This window comes from Cynoglossus semilaevis, chromosome 5 (genome assembly GCF_000523025.1).
Source record: "Cynoglossus semilaevis isolate Cse_v1.0 chromosome 5, Cse_v1.0, whole genome shotgun sequence".
NCBI lineage: Eukaryota > Metazoa > Chordata > Actinopteri > Pleuronectiformes > Cynoglossidae > Cynoglossus > Cynoglossus semilaevis.
Window position 1 is genome coordinate 15552592 of NC_024311.1, and position 20874 is coordinate 15573465.

At 39.8% G+C, this 20874-nt stretch overlaps 1 protein-coding gene across 1 annotated transcript in view; it reads left to right on the forward strand.

Moving 5' to 3' along the window:
- The window catches only part of shank2b (SH3 and multiple ankyrin repeat domains 2b), a 129218-nt gene that overhangs the window by 97981 nt on the left and 10363 nt on the right, over positions 1-20874 (forward strand). Inside the window, exons 18-25 of the mRNA XM_025055876.1 lie at positions 1656-1780; positions 13480-13615; positions 14131-14211; positions 14316-14324; positions 15081-15101; positions 17532-17644; positions 17962-18067; positions 18604-20870. Of these exons, the coding sequence (XP_024911644.1) occupies positions 1656-1780; positions 13480-13615; positions 14131-14211; positions 14316-14324; positions 15081-15101; positions 17532-17644; positions 17962-18067; positions 18604-20870 (2858 nt within the window). The remainder of the gene's footprint in view (positions 1-1655; positions 1781-13479; positions 13616-14130; positions 14212-14315; positions 14325-15080; positions 15102-17531; positions 17645-17961; positions 18068-18603; positions 20871-20874) is intronic.

Below are 20874 nucleotides of genomic sequence, written 5' to 3' on the forward strand. Positions count from 1 at the left end.
GTACAAGTTGCCCGACATATTTTTCAAATATTAACAAGCTCACCAAACACTGGCAATCTGATTACATGTTTTAATTTGTAAAACTAAACATATAAAGGAATTGTTAAAGGTTTACTTAAAAAATCCATCGGTAAAATGGTTATAATCATTGGGTTTAGTTTTCTCAGAAGTTTCTTCCACTATCCTAAAATTATATTTTTGTGAATGTACAGTCTTGGGATAGACCGTGAGTTGCCAGTTTGGGTGTTATAGAGGAGAGTAGATTAAATTTGATACTACGACACTATGATATGAGAATAAGTCAAAATCTTGTCATTTGCTTTTGCCAGGGCAGTAGTTGACATCTGATTACCCATATGGTTTACATCTTTTTTTCTGCATCATGACTTGTTGTGAAATGAGTTCCCTGTCCAGGCAGTTTGATTTCTCACCGGGACATGTGATTGGCTCTAAAAATAGCCAGGGTATACTGCTGCTGATGCTGCTGCTGCTGATGCTGCTGATGCTGATAATGATGACTTGAACACACATCTTGTGTTGGATTTTTGTGACGATGCTGGTTTATGTCAGAATCTACATTTGAATGGAAGTAGCTGTGTGATTGGTTCTGCACCACCAGCGAAAAAATGTCTTGCATTCATGTTTTCGTGTCACTTTTCCCCTCATATATAAAATCATATGGAGAGATATTATGAGTTGCGAAAAAGAAGAGAGGAAGCTTAACGAAATTTTGGTTTGAAAAACAAATGGAATGTTCGAGTCCTTCTGATACTCGAATGCACATACAGAAACACACACACACTTGAACACACAGGCACTCTGCTGTCCCCCTGGGGAACTGACCCAGCTGAGCTTTTCATGCATGGGGTTGAACACACACACACAGATACACACACATTAATGTTGGCGCTGTCACAAAAGCTCACGTCGACTTTTTTCTCCATGTTACTCCCTGTTTTTAGTCTCTCTCTCTTTGTCTTGCCATCTCTCCCTTCAGTTACATTCACACATACATACTCATAAACACATGTGCAGAGAAACAAAATCATCTCCGTCATGTAAATAGCATCATTTATATTTGGAGGACAGTGTTTTTTCCAGATGTGAGTTTTAGGATGTGTCATTTGTCGACACTGGCTTCTGGCAACTGCAGTGTTTTCTGTCAACCTTCCTAAGAGCCAGACTCGGTGAGGCTGCAGCCACTGAAGGAGCTTAGATAGATTGGTATTTATTTAGATAGTAGGAAAAGATAATTGTTTTTTATAAGGCTTCTGTTAGAACACGACGGTATTCTTGATGACAGAAATTACAGACTTTCTTCATCAGTGCTGCTTTAAAGGCAGATAAAAGACTTGTTGATCTTAACAAAAAATGTATTAAGAATTAATTTCTGCATCACTCAGTCTTATCTAGATTCTAGTATAAGAGTTTTTGTTGTTTTTTTTTATAGCTGTGAAGTTTTAAAATTAGGGCCCTTCACTGGGTTTGTTCTAATACCATTTTCACAAACTGATAAAGCATGGAGCAGGAAAATGTTAACAGTTTTTGTTCTTCTCAGTAACAGAAGGCTGTTTTATGCATATGTAAATATATAAAAATATTATTTTAAGATAAGCTAAAAGAACGATACTCAAAACTTTTGTTGTGTATTTCAGCCGACACGCCCATCGAGGAGTTTACTCCCACACCCGCCTTCCCTGCCCTGCAGTACTTGGAGTCGGTGGATGAAGGAGGAGTGGCATGGCAGGCTGGTCTCAGAACGGGGGATTTCCTAATTGAGGTAAGAGCTGTGTCACCTTTTTTTTTCAACGAGCTTTTTCTCCTGCCTGGAGTAGACAAATGGGTTGAAGTCTGTGTGGTCTGTGGTTTGAGCAGTGACCCTGGTTGGATTGTTTTGACACTTCTTGAAACATTGTAGTACTATCCAAATTGTAATTGGTTTTCATGAGATTATATGTAGTGAAGTTATGACTAGATGTGAAGGCGCTTTTTGCTGTTGAACTGTGGCTCCTTGAGGCTTTGTTTTTAGATTTCTGTAAAAACAGTAGTATTTTTGGTTGGGCATTTTCAGACTTTGAAAATTATAAAATAGTAAATATTCAAAGCTTCAAAAAGTTTTGCTTCTGTCCTGGTTTATGAACTACAGCGCTCACGTGTGAAGTTATTATCCACACAGTGCATTTGTCCGTTCGTATATTTCAGGTCTCAAAGGTTGACACAGTGATGAGGGAGAGGTCTGTTAAAACATTTCATAAAGTGTCAGTGATACTGTTGACATTGCAGTAGTATTACAGAAAGAGTACTTTAGCATGTTTCTCAGAGAGCAGTAGAGTAAAAGTTTAAAATAAAATCAAAAGGATTTTGCAGATAATTTTCATTAAATTTTGAGATTTTAGAATTATTCACGGAGCAGTACAATTTGTGTTTTGGTTTACTTCAAAAGGCTGAGTACGAAACATCGGGACTTACAACTAGGTGGTGCCATCCAAATGTGTCTGTTTACTATTTACGACTGTTGAGTTTTCACTGTGTCCCTTGTTGCTCAAACTCTGCTCAAGTTTCACCCCAAGGTGAATAGCAGGTGCTATGATACGTTTGCGTCAATAATCCATGTTTTCTATCATACCATGGTTTTAATATAGTGTGAAAACAACTGCCAGTTGTATAATAAACGTATACCAAAATTGTGGAGGCTCAGCTCTTGTAAGATTTCATAATGCACAGGAGAAAATGTTTCAGCCACTGAAGGAAACACAACATAAATCATAGCACAGATGTAGGGAATTGGAGGAAACACACAGTCTATTTTAGGCTTTCTGTGTTTTTTTTATGAGACTCCATAATGACTATGTGTGTTTGTGTGTGTGTGCTTGGTCGCATGTGTGCATGTTTTTGTGTGAGTGTGTGTGTGTTTGAGCAAAGCTGCAACAGAGATTGGTTTTATTTGTGTTTTTGCTAAATGGAGCATCAAACGAGCAGAGCAAAATGTGTCTGTTCCTCCTCGACATGATCTCATCTTACTCTCCACTTCTTTTATGTTCCACACAGACGTCTTTCCTCCTCCTTTACATACAGCAGTTCCTCCATAGTTCACTTACTTGCTGGTTTTATTTTGCTCTGCTAATTCTAGAAGGTGCAACACTAAGCCATTGCTTCCTTCTAAAAATTTATTTTTAGAAGGTGCAACACTAAGCCATTGCTTTTTGATTTGATAACCAGGTGATGTCATGGAGCTGAACGTGTGGCATTAAACCTACTTGGAACCAACAATGACTTTATCACATTGAAATCTTAAGAAAATTCTAATATCTGCAGATTCAAAACCAAAGCCCTGACCCCTTCACTGCCCACCCACTGCTGCTTTTTACTCCTAGAAATTTAAAAGCCTGCCAGATTTTGTAATATGTGCTGATCTCCAGCAAAGAGCTGTTCAATCTTCAGTCATTATTTCGATTGACATTTAATTGTTCCTTTGACATGTAGCTTTATTCAGCTCAGATAAACTTCAAAATTTAAAATGTTTTCCTCTTGAATCCTCAGAATAAGGAGTGAATCTGGTGAATGGCAGGAAAGTTACTTGTGAGAAAAAAGTATTATGGACTATTTCATGTGGGATGTTGTTTTTCTAACAGGGAGGCAGCTCTTAAACCCTTTGATTACTATCTAAGTACTAATAGTTTTGGGGTTTTTTTTCTCTACCAATATTAGCAGACATTGTTAAGGTTAATGTTTGTATGTGATCAGGATTGGAGTTGAATTCTGGTTTTGTCAAGTTCGGCCAATATGCAGATTTCTCTGGTTAGCTGTGTTGTTTCTCGTACAACAGTTCAATCCCATATCTTTTTCCATTGTTACAAAAATACTTGTTGAGTTGAGCAGAATTATTGGTACCAAACTGTGGGGTCCTGCTGCCTTATTTGAACAAAGCAGAGCTGTTTGCACATCCTCCTTAAGCTGACATGTAATTTAAGCTGTTGTTTTCCTCTGCATAATGCAGCCATAAAGCAAAAAAATAATAATATTCAGAACAACAAAACTGTTATGATGATTAAACTGTTTTTTTCCCCTGTGATTTTAGTTTCACTCTCCTGCTATAAAGAATTGCATGGTCCATTTCCTTCAATCTTGCAGGTGATACAGATGCAGAATTTTTCATTCAAAATAATGGATACTGTGAAGTGGAATTTCTTTTTCAAATTATGCTGCAAAACCACAGATAAATCTGTGGTTTTGCAGCCACTTCCCTCCACTCTATGACGCCGAGTAGGTTGTAGTGGGTAGTAAAGAACATATTTTCAGAAATTGGGACATTTAGATATCTTTCATCAAACTGGTGTTGCAGCATTTAAAATCCTGAGATATTCCAAAAAAGAAGGTCTAAAACCTAAGGTCTCGACAAAACGTGTTTGCGGGTGATTGTATAAAATGTGGTCTACTGTAATTTCGAGCTGTGACACTTTAAAAGTCTTGATAACAGGCAATATTAACAAAACAGATCAATGTTCTTTAATGTTCAGTATGAATGACTGAATAGTTTACGTTCCATACTGTTGAATGACTGTTAGACAGTATAAATGACAGAATAGTTTACGTTCCATACTGTTGAATTTGTAATAAAATAATAATAACGGAATCGCAAATTGTAATGATATACTTTTTTAAAATATACTGTATATATTTTGAAGTTCTCTTATACCTGTAGTATCTCATGAACTATGTTGCTTACAATTACAACTAACCGTCTACAGGGTATTAAAGAATTTCATTTTCATGAGTAAAGCTGCGCTTTCTCTTTTATGGTCCTCTTTTTTATGGACTTCCATCAATCTCCCCACTCTGTACGGTGTTCCCTCTGTTGTTTAACACCAGTGTCTGTCCGCTCTGTAGCAAAAGGATTAGAAAAAAAAAAGGCTGAACGTGTTTGACCCTTTACAGCTGCGCGTCCCCAAGCTAGTTAGCCATCCATCCTTAATATTCTTTAATGAGCATGTGCAGAATATCACTGACTGCACTTTTACTTTGACCTTAGCCTGCAGTTTTGAGAGGAAAGTGTCCCCGGAGAGCCACAGCAACCTCAAAGATTGTTGCTGAGGTTGTGTTTATGTGTCATTTCATAAAGTGATTATGGCAGATTTGGAAGAAGGTGGGTGGTGGAGTGAACAGCTGGAGACTGAGTTGGTGAAAAAGCTAAATTACATAGGCAGCTGGAGACCAGTAACAGTTCTTTTCAACTGTGAACTTTTGGTTTTGTGGTAGCAGTCAGCACTTTAACCTAATTTAAACCACCGTAGTATTTTTATGGTTATATTTAGAAAACTAGAAACTAATAAAAAATTCATATGTTTGCCGTGTTCAACATAGTTTTGTTTGCATTTAAAACATGACCTGGCAGAACTTTTAAACACATCCATTAAACGACAGTCCCTGAAGTTGGCCGAGAAGTTGCTTCCTGTCATTCCTAGATTTGTGGTAAAACACAAGAGTACTTTTACAGTTCCCTGAGTGCTATCACAGTTTAAACTGAAGCCAACTTAAAGACACAAATACTTATTTTTACGAATTTTACGTATAGTACGCAAGAATTCTCAAACAGATAGTTTACTCTAATATTAGGCAATTGGAATTATTTTTTTTGTTTGAAATATGTCTTAATTTCCTTTCATAAAAGGGTTGGATAGGATTGGAATAACAGCTCTGGGATCACTGTGACAGTGTTTTGGGACTTGTCCAAATCCACCAATTCCTAGAGGTTTCTGTTCACTGTGTTTAAGAGATTTTTTAAGATGATATTTGTTTCAATGGCAAATGTAGAAAAGTTTAAAATGTGGCTGTAACCAGCTCTAAACCTATATTATATATGTATTTTAGAGATTTATTTTGGAGATGTTTCTTCCTGTTCATTTCTGGCTCCACGGCTCTACATGCTGTTACTGGCTCTTACCCCAGAATTATGAGGACAGATGTGTTATTCAGGGCATTTGCCAAATCACATATTCAGATTACCCGCGGTGCATAAAGGTAGCGACTGAAGAAGGGGAAAAAAAACTGTGAATGAATCAAATAGAAAAACAGCACAAAAGTAAAGATTCTAACAGTCTGTTTTCAAAAATTGTTTTCTAGTAGATTCGCTAAACTATAAGTGTGTTAGGGTTTAATAGACTATTGGAAAAATAAAAATATGTTGCTGGGTGCATTCTGTCCTGTAGTAATCTAGCTGTGGTGATGTGGTGATGCTGTTACCATGGCAACGAGCTGCTCTAGTATATAATCCCTTCACAGAGCCACCAGACAAGCTGCAGCATTCAGCTGCTAAACCGATTCCTAGTGCAGAGGGGTAATATTCCCCCTACAGGTGAACTCTGCATTCTTACGTCCGTCAAGTGGGCCTTTCTTAACCGTTACGTACCATTATAAATTGAAGCGATAATTAATTTCCATGTGATTAGCTCAAGAACCTTTGCAGAGTCCTTACATGTATGTGGTCCATGAGTCAGTGGATAAAGAAACCTGTCCTCCACTTGTATTGTCTGAATGAATAGCTGCAAGGACTCATGAATGTGTAGAGCTCTGTAATTGGTTATCAGCATGTGGCTCAAACCGCGGGGTTAAGGACCGTGAGTGGCTGCGCTTCCGTCATGTTCCGCTGTGTACTTGTTAGTGTATCAAGTGTCTTCACCCGCTGGTCGACGCTGAGATTATCAATAAACCATGTCTGAGGTTATTATAACCCATTGATTAAGCGCTTCATGAGGTTGAAGTGCTTCACTCAAATCCCTGTCTCTGCAGAATCCAGCTTCATTTTGGTGACACTGCATTTTGTGTTCATTGATGTACAGTTTGTGGCTAACAAAATGCACAAACCAATAGCATGACTTGTATACTCCATTCCATGAATGGAACTTTTCAAATGTATGTGACACAGTCATTCGTAGAAGGCATTTGGATGATCGTTCTCCACCAACACAAATGACTCCAATAGTTTCTACTTTTGGATAAATCTGCACTGCCTTTGTAATTGATGTCACTATCACAGCCCACAGGGCGAGGAATAAATTTATGTTCATGTCTATTATTTCTTCATTCAATTCCTGCTAAAAATAAATCATGCTAATGTTCATGTGTGTGGGTTTTACCATCTGTTTTTATGTCCACACGAGAGCTCACATGCCCTGTTTCCCTCTGTAATGTACATCAGCTGAACACATCCATTTGCATGCATGATTTAGGGCTTGGTGGAGCATCAATCTTTTATTGCTCCTCTTGCAGCCTGGCGAGCTGTGGAGCAGTGGATGCACACACACACGCACACATATTTTTAGGACTTCTACACAAGGTCTCCATAATACTTACTAAAGTGTGTGAGTGGTTTTTCAGCAAACACTCCACTTCAGCCACCTCATATCAGTGATGTTTGTTGACACTGCTGTGAAACGGATGAAACAGAGGAGCGCTGCATTTTTAACAAGTGGCAAGAATTTTTTAACTAAAGTTGCTGTACTACATAAGAGCAGAGGTCAGGGAGCTGAAGGGTCAGAGGTCGTGTTTGTGGCAGACTCAGTGGTTATCCTTGTAGGTCACGAAGAGTGACCCCGTACTGAAGGCTGAGCGCTGACCTTTGGCCACAGCAGGTGGTACAACATCATCATTACTTAGTGTCTTCTCATCTTTGTTTATTTGGTGCTGGAAGGATTTCATCTTTTATGATTTGCATCCATTTCCAGACAGTGACAAGACCTGCATAAATGATGATCATCAGCAATTCAGCGAATACCTATGACCTACAGGCATCATCTGAGCGCGTCCTGTTCTCAGTTTGTGTTGAATATTAAGACTTGATAAAAAAAATTGTAGTGCAATCTAGTTCTGTTGATTTTTCTTTTTACAAACAATTTAGACAATTGACTGGAATTAAAAAATAAAAAAACACCACATCCAGAACCCATTTATGCTATTATTGCACTTGATTTATGTAACATTTGTATGGTCCTGTGGTCTTAGTTGTAAGTTTCAAATTTCTTCTATTAAATATTGTAAAAGAAATAGGGAAGAAGAAAAAAATGAAGTCAAAAAAAGGGAGGTTGATCAGCATTTGAGTGACAAACCGGGTGTCCATTTGTAACCTTGCGTCTTCAATCTCTATGTTAAGGACATCAGCTTTTTTTCCCCTGCAAGCTATAGCCTGTAATGTGAAACGTTTTGTCTACTTCCTGTATGTTGTTCATGTCGGTGACAGCACGTGGCCTGTGATGAGACAACATTGACATCTCTGTTAAAGAGCTGATAAAGTCAGCAATGATTTTCACTCTTTTGCTGTTTTGTAAACATATTCTAAAGTGTGATTGAAATCCTAACCCTACAGCTAGTGTTGTCTCTGGCCTGTGGTGTTTTCGTTTGTTTACCTCTGCGTCAGCCTCCAGGACGCTGCAGCTCAGCAGCACACACATCTCAGTGATGGCACATTTATGAATCATATATTTCACTTACATCTGTCTTTCACACTGAATGGCATGTTAAGGTGCTGCGTGAATAATAAAAAACATTTTTTTTTTAGACAGGTCAGATTCTCAGAGGTTTTCAACCGGGGCAACCAATAAGGATTCCAAATAGACAGAGAGAGAACAAGTGAATGTGCAGGGTAATATGATTCGGTATTGGTGTCCAGTAAATACACTTTCAGTGGGCAAAATTACTTTGAATTACTCCAAATTATTTTGGAGCCGAGACCTATAAAAACGCTGGTTAAAGATGTTTTTGACTTCTAGTCAGCTGTAGATGAGATCTGGGTCACCGGCTCCTTCAGAATAGGGCTGCTAGTCCTTCACTGTTTACTCTGTACCCGCCCAATCTATCACCCTGTGAGGGAGAAGCAGGAGTCTCTCACACATGCTGCTGCTGTGTGCACACAAACCCTGCAAGTCAGTGCACTGGGATGACATGATATTCAGTCTTAAAATAACACAGAGTGGAAGCGTTGTTTCCTATAAATAATTCATTTCCGTGTGCAGTGCTCAGAGAGAAGCGTGGCAGAGTTCTCTGCTCTCGCTGCAAAAATATGAAACAATGAAGAAGGGAAAAAAAAAGCTTTGACTAAATGTTTCAAATGGCTGCAGAGGGAGAGGCAGGAGAAGTGACGTAAAGACATTTTGGTAAAGACACCCATTGAGGAAAACACTGTGTTACTACCCCACTTGAGGACAAATGGTACAATCCGCTGCCCCAACAACACCAGAAGAATCGTCCCCCGTCATCTCACACGATGACATTCTTAGCACCACTCCCACCTGCAGCGGTATCTCATAGCAACTGTTGCCTGGAAACCAGGAACGTGTTTTGCTATAGTGTGTACACAGTGTTAATGCAGCTTTTAAGAGAAGAGCCCGTTCTCGTGAGACTGGAGTTGAGTCTTTTGAAGAGTGGAGGAGGTCAGGTCGTGGAGAACTGACTGACTGACTGACTGACATTAAAGGTGACATCCTGCTGACTGCTTGGAGTCAGGCTGTCACTTTTTATCCAGTGTTTGTCCATGTACTGTTTATTTTAAGCCTGTGTATGGTTGGGGGGTAAAGTTTAAATGAAAGGTGAAAAAAAGAGTTTCTAGCGTTTGGACACTGGTCACAGGTTACACCCCAAGAACAGTTCTGTGTTTTATAGAGAGAAAAATGTTTGTTTTTTTTTGGATTTATATGATCGAAACTGACATCCTCTATTTCCAGTTTTTAAGATTCTTATAAAGTTAAAAACACATTCCAATTAAACGTAACAGAAGTTTAGTTTAGGTTTTGAGGTCAAAACATGGAGCCCACTTCGTGACCCTGATGCCTTGATGTAGTGTTCCACCTTCAAGGCTGGAAACACAGGCCTTTATCAGCTCACTTTGAATATTATTACCATCCATTTATGAAGCCTCAGCAGGATCCTCAACATCACTCCCAGTCTTTCTTTTATCAGCTATGAGCTCCTTTGGAAACTTTTCAGTACCTCGGGGAGGGTTGGTCTTTTCCCCAGGTAACCCAGGGTTCAGCTAAACTTTTGGACTTTTCCTGGCTGAAGCTGAACCCCTCAGACTACAAAGAAATTTGAACATTGAGACACATTAAAAGTAGGAGATTTTTTCTCAATGTTATATCAACCAATAGCAGGGGGAAAAACATCTTTAATGTTTAAACAGTGACAGACTGACTACACTGGTGTGATGCAACCACATGTTAAGATGTTGTGTTCAAAGCACTTGCAGAGGAATTGTAATAAACTGAACACATGAGCCTAAAAAAACCCTTTAAAAACCAGGTTATGTATCATTTTTGTATGTATTCAACACATTGGACTAAAGCCTGTGTGCAGGTGGTGAGGTGCATGTCAGGTCAAGTGAACGCTGATGCCTTGGTTTGGATATGCACCAGCAGGACAGAATGGTAGTAAATGTTGTGAATTCTCCACCAGTGGCCTCCTCTGTGCAGTGTGAGCAGATTATCCGTCTCTACGGTCATTGGTCGATGGCACGGACATGTGACCTTTCATTTCTGACCTGCGGTGAGCTGAGAGTAACAGCCAAAGCATAATTCTGTTGTAATCTCTTCCCCGGTGATAACAAAAGACATTTTCTTCTTCTCTTCCTGCCACAACATTCTAGGGTTGTTATTATTGTAGAAAACAGTCATTGAGTTTGAAGTAACCAAACTCTGATTGAACGGTTCAGCCTGTTGTCAAACACAGTGTTCACTCATATATGTGGTATCACTTGATGTTTTTATAGTCAATTCTGCAATGGAAATCACCAACTGAAAATGTTTGTTACCCAACTGTTAAAGTGTGTACGATTATTAATATGTTCTGGTGTTATCTGAGACCTTTGACTCACAAGAAAGGGTTTGCATTTTAATAATTTGCCATTTTGGCATCTAGTCTGGAAGATTAAAAAAAATCTTGGAAAACCTGGTGTTACAGGAGTTTAAACTTCCTTAATCTTAAAAAACCGCAGGCCTTAAAAACTTTTAATATACATCTTAATACACAGGTAATTTAAATGTAGCAGACCTTTGTGTTTTTCTAGAGGTAGAGCAAAACACACACACACACACGACAGTGGGATGAGTGAGGTAGACTTTATTTTTTTTATTTTTTTGCTGAGAGAATGTTTTCCCATGAATAATTACATTTACGAATTAAAAAAAATGTGTGTTGTCCTGTCCATATTAGTGCTGAGAGAATGTTTTCCCACCAATAATTACATTTACGAATTTAAAAAATGTGTGTTGTCCTGTCCATATTGTAATACTACCACAACTGAGTCAGGTGAATGAAAAGTGCACCATAAGTCGATTTGCATCTGTCTGCACTGGTTTAGATAAATATGCTGTTGATCTAGCTCGACTGCTAGCATGCGATTATTGGTCCTATTTGCATGGTTAGGATTATGATTGATTAATCAGATTAGTGGCTGACAGTCGGCAGGGCCGTCCTGTGTTTATCAGAGCAGATTGATGGAGGGATCAGTTGCCGTCTGTGTTCAGCTAAATGGGCTGGAGGATGCTCAGCGTTGTGGAAATGTTGGTGTGGTTTGTGAGGATGACGATGGTGCTTTGTTTGTGGTGTAGTGTGTGTGTGTGTGTGTGTGTGTGTGAGGGAGATGGAGAGGTGGAGAGAGACTAAACATACAAATCACTGTTCACTCAGTCAATCAGAGACAATTACTGCTCATTTCTCTGTCTGTGTTTACAGCATCGTCAGTGCCTCTGCAGACAAATCCATACAAATCAATGTAATTGCTCTGTACATGTAACCCATCCTTATGTATTGATCTTGTCAGTAGTGCGGAACGCCGCGGAGGCTGGTCGAGGTCAGTGTAGGTGCTTATGTTTTAGCTCTACAGTTTGTTGGTGGGCTTTGGAAAAGCATCTTGTTCAGTTGGAAACATGATTGATGATCTCAGTTGTGTTGGTATTTACATCATGCTCTATTTGATTGACAAATGAAAAATATAGTGTTTATTGAAGCCTTCATTCAGGTAGTAAATGCCTACAGGCTGATGAAGACAAGACAATGAGTCTTTCTGGACCAAGTTTTCATGTTTTTATCATTTTGTGCATCTGGTTTCTCACACAGATATTGTTGGTTTTTCCCCAGTTCTAAAAAGCTTACGGAGGCAGTTCATGTTGTATGTAGAGTTGTAAATGTAGGTCAGTGTGTTTCCATAATCATCTAAAGACATAGTCTGCAGTTTTCTGGCAATTCTTTGTTTTTATTCTTCTGGGCACATCTTCCAAAAGCAAAATATAAAATCACATATTTTGCTTCATTGATGCCTTCTTCATTGATAAATTCACCACCGACTTTAAATGTGCGTCTTGAAGCTTTGGACACTCCCTGGATGGAGGACATAATAAAGAACTGGTTTTAGCCACTGATGGGCTTTGTTTCACAAATTAACTAAAAATAATTATTTTTTATTTTATTATATTTTTAAAAATAAGAGTACTGTAGAAAATCATGTTGGGGTTACTAAATAAATCATCTTAGATGGTGACATTACGTATTTACTGTTTAATATAGTGAAATCCCTTTGGTTAGTCTGGAGAGAGTTCTTAGAGTCTTATCCTAATCCTTCTTCAACACATCTCTCATTTCCTCATCCATCTGCGTGTGCGTGCCATCCTACCAGAATAGTTACATAAGAGGGTTGAAGACAGAGAACATTACGTAACACTTCCCTGTATGCAAACTAAAGTCTGTTAGTATTTGTGTGTGTGTTTCTACACAGAATGAGTGTATCTGTGTGTGTCTGTGTGTGTAATGAGAGAGCGATCAGCTGACACGAATATGCTTGATGGCACTTTCAAAATGTGTGACCAACTTAATTAACATCTATTCTGATGAGGACATTTTGGTGAAAATGAAACCTTCACTTGTGTCTATTTCTATCCCTAACACAATTATAGTTCAGTTCTGTATCTGTAATCAGAACTATTGATTTATTGGCTGCAGCAGTGATCATAAACTGTTTGTAACAACAATAATATGTTTGCAAAAAAAAAAATCTTAAAAAATCAAAATTATTAAAAGAAAAATCTAAAATTTTTCAGGTCAAGTTAATTTTATTTCTTCAGCCCAAATTCACAAAACACATTGTAACAACAATAATATGTTTGCAAAAAAAAAAATCTTAAAAAATCAAAATTATTAAAAGAAAAATCTAAAATTTTTCAGGTCAAGTTAATTTTATTTCTTCAGCCCAAATTCACAAAACACATTTGTCTCATTGGACTTCAGTTTTAAATACGTAATGAGATTAAAATACTTGAAATATTTACCTAAAAAAGGAAATGGAGGTGTTTACAGTTGATGTTTACAGTCTCAGTTTAAATGAAGAAAACAGAATAAAGCAGAATAAAGTTACAATTCTCTTTGTGTAAATTTTTCAATCCAAACCAATGTATTTTTGGTGCTTTTTTGTAAGATCTGGTTGCTGTGTGTTTGTTGCAGGTAAACCAGGAGAATGTGGTAAAGGTGGGTCACAGGCAGGTGGTCAACATGATCCGTCAGGGGGGAAACCGACTCCTCATCAAAGTTGTAACAGTGAGTCGGAATCTGGACCCTGAAGATACTGCTCGAAAAAAAGGTGAGACAGAAATAGGGAGGAAGATTCACAGCTGGTCAGCTCTGATATTCGGATTAAAATAATCAGTTGAAAACTTTTTCTCTCCAAGAGGCAACTCTTTTATTTTCTCCATTTTTTTTTAAGAAAACCATTCCAGGTACTAGATAAAAAATAAATTTGAAGTAATAAATTTAAGTGTTTATTTACTGCAAATAAAATTAGGGCAAAGAAAAACAAACAAAAAAAATAGTCAAGAAGAAATCAAATTATCACTAATCGATCCCGAAACTATTTTAGGTAGAAGGTTTTTTATACTGTTTTTGTCGCTACTTTCATCAAGCTCAAAAGCTTCTTGTTTCAACAGTTGTTAAAGATGTTTGCCTTTATTAAGATGTTTAAATTTTGTAAATTTAAGCTTTACAATTTGTTCTGTCAGAGATCGCAATTATCGCAATCGCAAGATAGCAATTGTGTCTGTAAATCAGGTTTCAATGTTTGTTTTTTTTTACACCACTCTGTCTCAATATGTTCCTCAGCTCCTTCTTTACCAAAACGAGCCCCCACCACTGCCTTGTCCATGCGCTCCAAGTCCATGACGTCTGAACTAGAGGAACTTGGTAAGAGAAGAGTGTTGAGAGTTTTAACGTCTTCATCGTCTGGATGTCGGTTTCTAACCAGCTCTTTCTCTTCTCTCTCTCTCTCTTTCTCTGACCCTCGGTAGTGGATAAAGGTAAGCAGTCACTGCTGCACAAACTTTGTCATTTTGTTCCTTCCATCCCTTCACAGCATCCACTGCCTGAACATGTGGCTGAGTGGAGTGTCCGCTCCGTCATTCACTTGTTTTTTGCTTAAGTTTGTAACGTAAAGCATCGCATTTCCTGTTCTACTTTTCTATGTGCATGGAAGAATCAACCTGCAAAGTTTGCTTGTGCACACGAGCTGCTGCCGATGCAATGAGCAAATTATTTCTGTGTGTGTTTGTGTGATTTAATTTTTTCCGTCATGAGGACAAATGGTCCCTGCATTTAAAGTGCAGCCCAAACACCTGGTGATCAGAACACACTGCAGGAGACGAATGGTGGGGCACAGGAGGAGGCACAGGAAGAACAGGGCAGGAGAAGAAAAAGAAGATAATTACATGTGTGGATGGGGTGAATGAATATGAGGAGATGAATGGACATTGAGAAAGAATTGATGAAGAAAGAGTGAGTCAGAAAAAAATAAGGGAGATTCAGGAAGAACTTACAGACCCAGAAGAAAACTAAAAAAGAAGGAGTCATCAGGGGAAAGACGCAGGAAATGTATTAACAGGAAAAGGATCGGATAAAACTGCTGACTGTGTGTCACCTAAATCAGTTTCCCGTTTCTATAGTCACATTATATAACTTAACAAAGAATCAAAGCTTTAGCTTTAGGTAGAGGGTTTTTTTTAAGATTAGAAAGTAAAAGTTTTGAGTGTGTGTATTCTTCTGTCACCTTCTCTTAGCCACACTAAGGAAAAAGAAAGGTGGTAAGTCACTGAGAGCATGTTTACCTCTGATTCTACTCATGAGAGCTTTATGTCACTTGGTTTAATTTTAACAAAAATAATTGATGGCTGCTTTGGCTTTCAGTTAAAAACACAAAAACTAGTTCATGTTTTGTTCTTGTTGTTGTTTTTTTTTGCATGATTTACAGTGTGTATTTTAATGTGCAAATGTCTTCAAGATGATGCATGTTTGTGATATTGTCAAAGTGCTGAGCACCGGTGTGTTAACATTTCTCTGTTGCTTTTCCACACTCACTGATTCTTGTTGTTGATGTTTTTGTTTTTTAACCTTTCGTCTTTGGTGGACAAACGCACTCATGATAATTGAAGATATATTTTTTCTCTCAGTGTTATCTCAACCCGTGTTTCTACCTATATACTGTGCATTCATTGTACTTTTGGGTAAGAACCCCAGGGGACTCCAATAATATGGCTTTGCGGTTGCCAGGCAAATAACCAAACCAAACTTGGTTGTTATGGTCCTCTTTTCCCCTTTAAATGGGATCTGACACCAGGGGATTTAAAAGTATAATAAAATAGGCAGTTAAGACTGAACAATTATCTTGAAATTAAAAAACCTGTCCTCATTGACGTCCAAAACCCAACACGCTTAGATCCTGAGTCATTTGCAGCTCAGCTATGCCCAACGCTTAAATAATATTTATGGTTATGACTAATTGCCTCGAAAGAAATGACGTGTTCCACAACAGATCATTTGAGAAACATTCATTTTTATAGACACACAGACAACAACCAGCCTCAAACTAATGTTCAAAGTAGCTGATTGACTTTCATTTTTATAATTTTTTTAAACTTTTTTTTGTCATTGTGTGTCAACACCAACTTGTATGATTTCTATCTGTGTGTGTGTGTGTGTGTGTGTGTGTGCAGGAGGTTTATTCCAGGAAATGCTTCACTCACAGATTGCTCTGGTTTCCACAGCAACTGCACTGCATTTTTGTCTGACTGATTCTGTAGCTGCTCAGACATGAAAAAAAAAACTCCTGTTATAAGAGCATTGTTTTAACTCTAACATTTGTGCTGGATGGTGTTGCATTGTGAGTATTTGGTATGTTTTCAGTGTTAATACATAGAGAAGGTCATTGATGCTCCTTTCCTCCCCCTCTCCTTTCCTCCCCACTCCTCTCCTCTGTGTGTAGATGCGCAGAAGAAGAGGATTGTTTTCCAAGTCACTCTAAGTAATCACTGCCTTAATGCATGGAAGCTTTCTAAAGTTAGATATGACGTAGGGAGATGAAAGAGGACACGTTCGTTCAGACCTGGTCCCAACATTTATCCGGATTTATTCAATCGGCTTCAGGCCAGGGTGTGAACAGACCGTTGTGAGACCTGCTATGATGTATGGTTTTGAGACAGTGGCTCTGTTTTTTAGACAAAAGGCTGAGCTGGAGGTGGCAGATCTTCACTGGGGGTGACCAGGGTGGACAGGATAAAAAAAATGAGCAGGTCAGTGGGACAGTTAAGGCGGAGCAGTTTGGAGATAAAACTGAGGAGAGATAGTTTAATATGTTCCACAAAGGGTGATAAGAAGAGGAAGACCCCTGCGAAGAATTGTGGACGTCCTGTAAGAGCACATGTAAACAGTTGGTGTAAAAGAAGAAGAGGCAGAGGGTGAGATGGATGAAGATGGGGACCCCTGAACAGCCAAGAACAGCCAAAAGAAGAAGAAGAATCCTGAACAGCCAACAACAGCCAAAAGAAGAAGAAGACGAATGTCAGCTTGTTCAGAGCATCTTTGACTAAATAGTTAACAATATTTTTTGTGTTCTTACCAAGGAATAATTAAGTCATTTATGAGCCACTCTGTAAAAATGTTAAGGCCAGGTCTGAATAGAACTAGAGCAGTTACATCTAGCATGTAGGCTTTCTGACTAAAAAAAAAAACTTGGAGGTAAAACCAATCTAATTCATCATGACACCTTTGAGAGAAGTTTGGTTTCTGCCAAGTTTGCCGTTGATGTGAAAATAAAATAAAATACTGGACAATAATAGCAAACTTGACAAACATTACATTCATCATTCATGTTACAGCGAATGAGGAACTATTTCTAACTGTTGGATGATGCTGCCAAGACGGCTGTTTTAAATGAAAAACTTGCACGGCTTCTGAGGCTGGACACACTTGACACATTTCATCCTTCCATTTTTCTGTCCTCTACCACCTCCACCGAAATCCACCCACCCACCAGATGTGAGTTTCATTTTATTTGGTTCAGTTTGGTTCAGTCCCAGAATCGTAGGGAGGAGTCAGAGAGAAGGATAAGCTTGTGAATGGCCCATCAGAACTTGTCAGGCTTTTTGAACACGCACCCTTAGGTTTTATTTTATTTTATAACATTTTTTAAAAATATTTTTGCTCATAGTCTTGTGGGTCCCTTTGTCTTGCAGACAAAGTCGAAGAAATGACACATGCTCAGAAGAACCCACCTGCTGATATGAAGATCGCCACAATCAAACCAAGGCCATCCAGCCGTTGCTTGGTCACACCTACAGAAATGAATGTGTGTAGGCGGAACCTTTGAAAGCTTTTTGATGTTAATGTAGTGATAATGTATTTCATTTCACATTTTATAAGCCTGGTCTCTACTGGAAGTTCAATAGGTTTTGTCTGCTTTTTATTATTTAGTTGTCTATTATTGACCAGATTTGGTTTGAACTCTTATTGGATACTTAAGATCAGGATTTCTGTTAATTGTTCTAATAATCGTCATTCCCGGTTATGAAACATGTTATGTTCTTTTTTGTATGTGCATACATCTTTAAATCTTACTAAAGTGTACATTGGTGTGTGTTTAACTTAAATCACTGTGGTTTGCAGTCTATGTATCACGACCGACAAGGAGTAGCAGTGGTGCCACCTACTGTACCAGGGCCGTACCTGGGTATTCCTGAGAAGGGCACTATAAAGAAGCAGAAGTCAATAGGTATGATACAAATACTGTCATTGTGTGTCTGTGTGCTTTGGTATATGTGTGTGTGCCTAATGTTGAAGTCCAATGATGTCCAGCACTTTGTGCTATTAGCTGGTGGAAGTGCTCTGTTAATGCTCTGTGGACTTACCCCAGCAATATTGGAGCTAATTATAGATAAAATAGAGTGATCCAGTCAGCAAAGTGTGCTTTGAGGCATTCATTTTGTAAGTCATTAAGCGTATGCTAAATACCTATTCACAATATGGATACGTATGGAGGAACACAATCATGCTAATGTTACTCATGGTTGGTTTAATTTCACAATAATTGAAATATAAGCACATTTTTACTACTATAAATAGTATCCCTTATTTTGCTTTTTGACAAGTGAAGTGGGCCGCCTCAGTTGTACCACCTGGAAAGTATGGTACCAAATATTTAAAACATACCATAGGCTGCTTTACTGCAACAACCTACTTCAACCAAAGTTACCAGAGTCCATCTAGAAATAAAATAAATCGTCCGCAACCGTTTGTTATTTCTTCCAGGTTCATCGGAAGATGATAAACACGGCTTCCTCACGCCTCCCCTGCTCAAGTTCTCCCGCAGTCTTTCGATGCCTGACACCTCCGAAGACATTCCACCTCCTCCAGCAATTTCACCCCCTTCACCTCCTTCCTTCAACTCAACTTCTAGCCCTACAGCCAAAAACTATGGCACATCCAGACCCAGTTTTCTACAGAACACACCCAATGCAGTGACAACTATTAGCCGGAATGCTGACGTTAGTACATTGCGACGTGGCTATTTTCGTCAGAGTTCAGAGCAGTTTGAGAGCCCACGTACTCGAGGTCGCACACCCGTGCCTGAGAACCCTTACTCTGAGGTGGGCAACAAGACACTGTATGTGCCAGCAAAGCCAGCTCGAAGGAAGGGAATGCTAGTCAAGCAGTCCAATGTTGAGGACAGTCCAGAGAAAACTTGTCATGTGCCAGCAAGTTCCTCTACCCCAGTTTCCATGCCAACTACGCCTGTAGAACGAACATGCTCATCAATTCCCATCCCCACAATTATTGTTAAAGAGCCCTCTACCAGCAGCAGCGGTAAGAGCAGCCAAGGAAGTAGTATGGAGATTGAGCCAACTACTCCAGAGCACCCATCTCTCATGCCCGCTGTTGGTGGAAGTGGCGGTCTACGTCCCGATGACCCCCTTTCTTTAGGCAACCCCTTTGCAGCAGCTATTGCAGGGGCAGTAAGGGACCGTGAGAAGAGGCTAGAGGCAAGAAAGAACTCTATTGCCTTCCAGTCAATAGACATAGGGGATGATGAGTTAAGTGGCCCTACACCAACTCCTCGTCTTCGCCAATCAAAGTCTATTGATGAAGGCATGTTCAGTAGCGATGAACGGCTTCGAAGAATATTGGCTCCGACGACCACACAACTTGGTCCCCCTGTTGGGGGCGGTAGTGGAAACATGACTGATTTCAATACCCCAGAGCCCACAGTTGTGAGGGAGCCTCTTAACACCAGAACAGGCCAATGTCCAAACCTGGATAGCCCTGTGAGTCTCCCAGCTACTCCTCCTAAAAGTCACTATAGGGCCAATGGAACCTACCTCCATCCTGTCACTGGTAAACCCTTGGACCCAAATTCACCTCTAGCCCTTGCTCTGGCAGCCCGTGATCGTGCAATGAAAGAGCAACAGAACAGTCCTCAAAATCAGCAACCAAATTCTCCTCAGGTTCAACAAACTCCCAAACATGAAGCGCAGTCCCTTCCTATTCAGCCGAGCCACAAACCAGACCTCAACCAGCCTCTGTTTATAGACACCAAACTACGCTCTGGGATTGAGACAAGTTTTGCTGCAATTTCTTCAGCAACCATGGGACGACCTGGGCGAGGCGGCCTGAGGAGGCAGATGACAGAGCAGAAATATGAGTCAAATGTGGTAAGGGAAGAGAGGCAGCATCAGGCTGTTGAGGAGAGGAAAAGTGCACCAGCAGATGTGGGAGACACGTCACAACCAAAATCTGCCGGGCTTCTGATGGTCCACACTAGCACAGAAGCAGGAAACAAGGCTAACAGCACAGATTTGGAGGGACAGGACAGCAACAAGCCTTCAGAGCTAAAGGACCTTAATCATCCTGATACTCATAACCCTTCAACACTTTCCACACCCCATCCTTCTTCCTTACGGAGAAGGAGCATTCCATTTGGAGAATCCCTGGACGAACCAGTGAAGCTGCCATTTCGCATACCTCCACCCCCTCTTGCCTCTGTGGATATTGATGAGGACTTTGACTTTGCAGAGCCCCTCCCACCTCCACTGGAGTTTGCCAACAGTATTGACATTCCTGACGACCAGGCGAGTGCCATTGCAGAAATGCTAAAGCAGCAGAGACGGAATGGGGGGCCGTCATTGCCTTCTTACCATGCTCATGCCCCACCACCTGTCAATGACAAACGTATGGCAAACAGTATGCCCCCTTCATATCCTCCTCCTCCACCTGACCTAGAGTCTGGAGTTGGTGATTCTGGCATCGAAGAGGTAGACAGCCGCAGTAGCGGGGACCCACAGCACATGGAGACCACCAGCACAGTATCTAGTATCTCCACCCTTTCATCAGAAGGAGGCTTTTGCGACAGCGCTCTGGAGAGCCTCTACACCACCGCAGATGGACATGCCTTCCTGGTGGATCGGCCTCCCGTCCCACCTAAACCGAAAGGGAAGTCTGTCATCAACAGAACATCACTTTATCACGACGCAGAAATTGAAGAGCCACCGGGGACCGACGGGACACTGGCTGCGGCTCATGCCG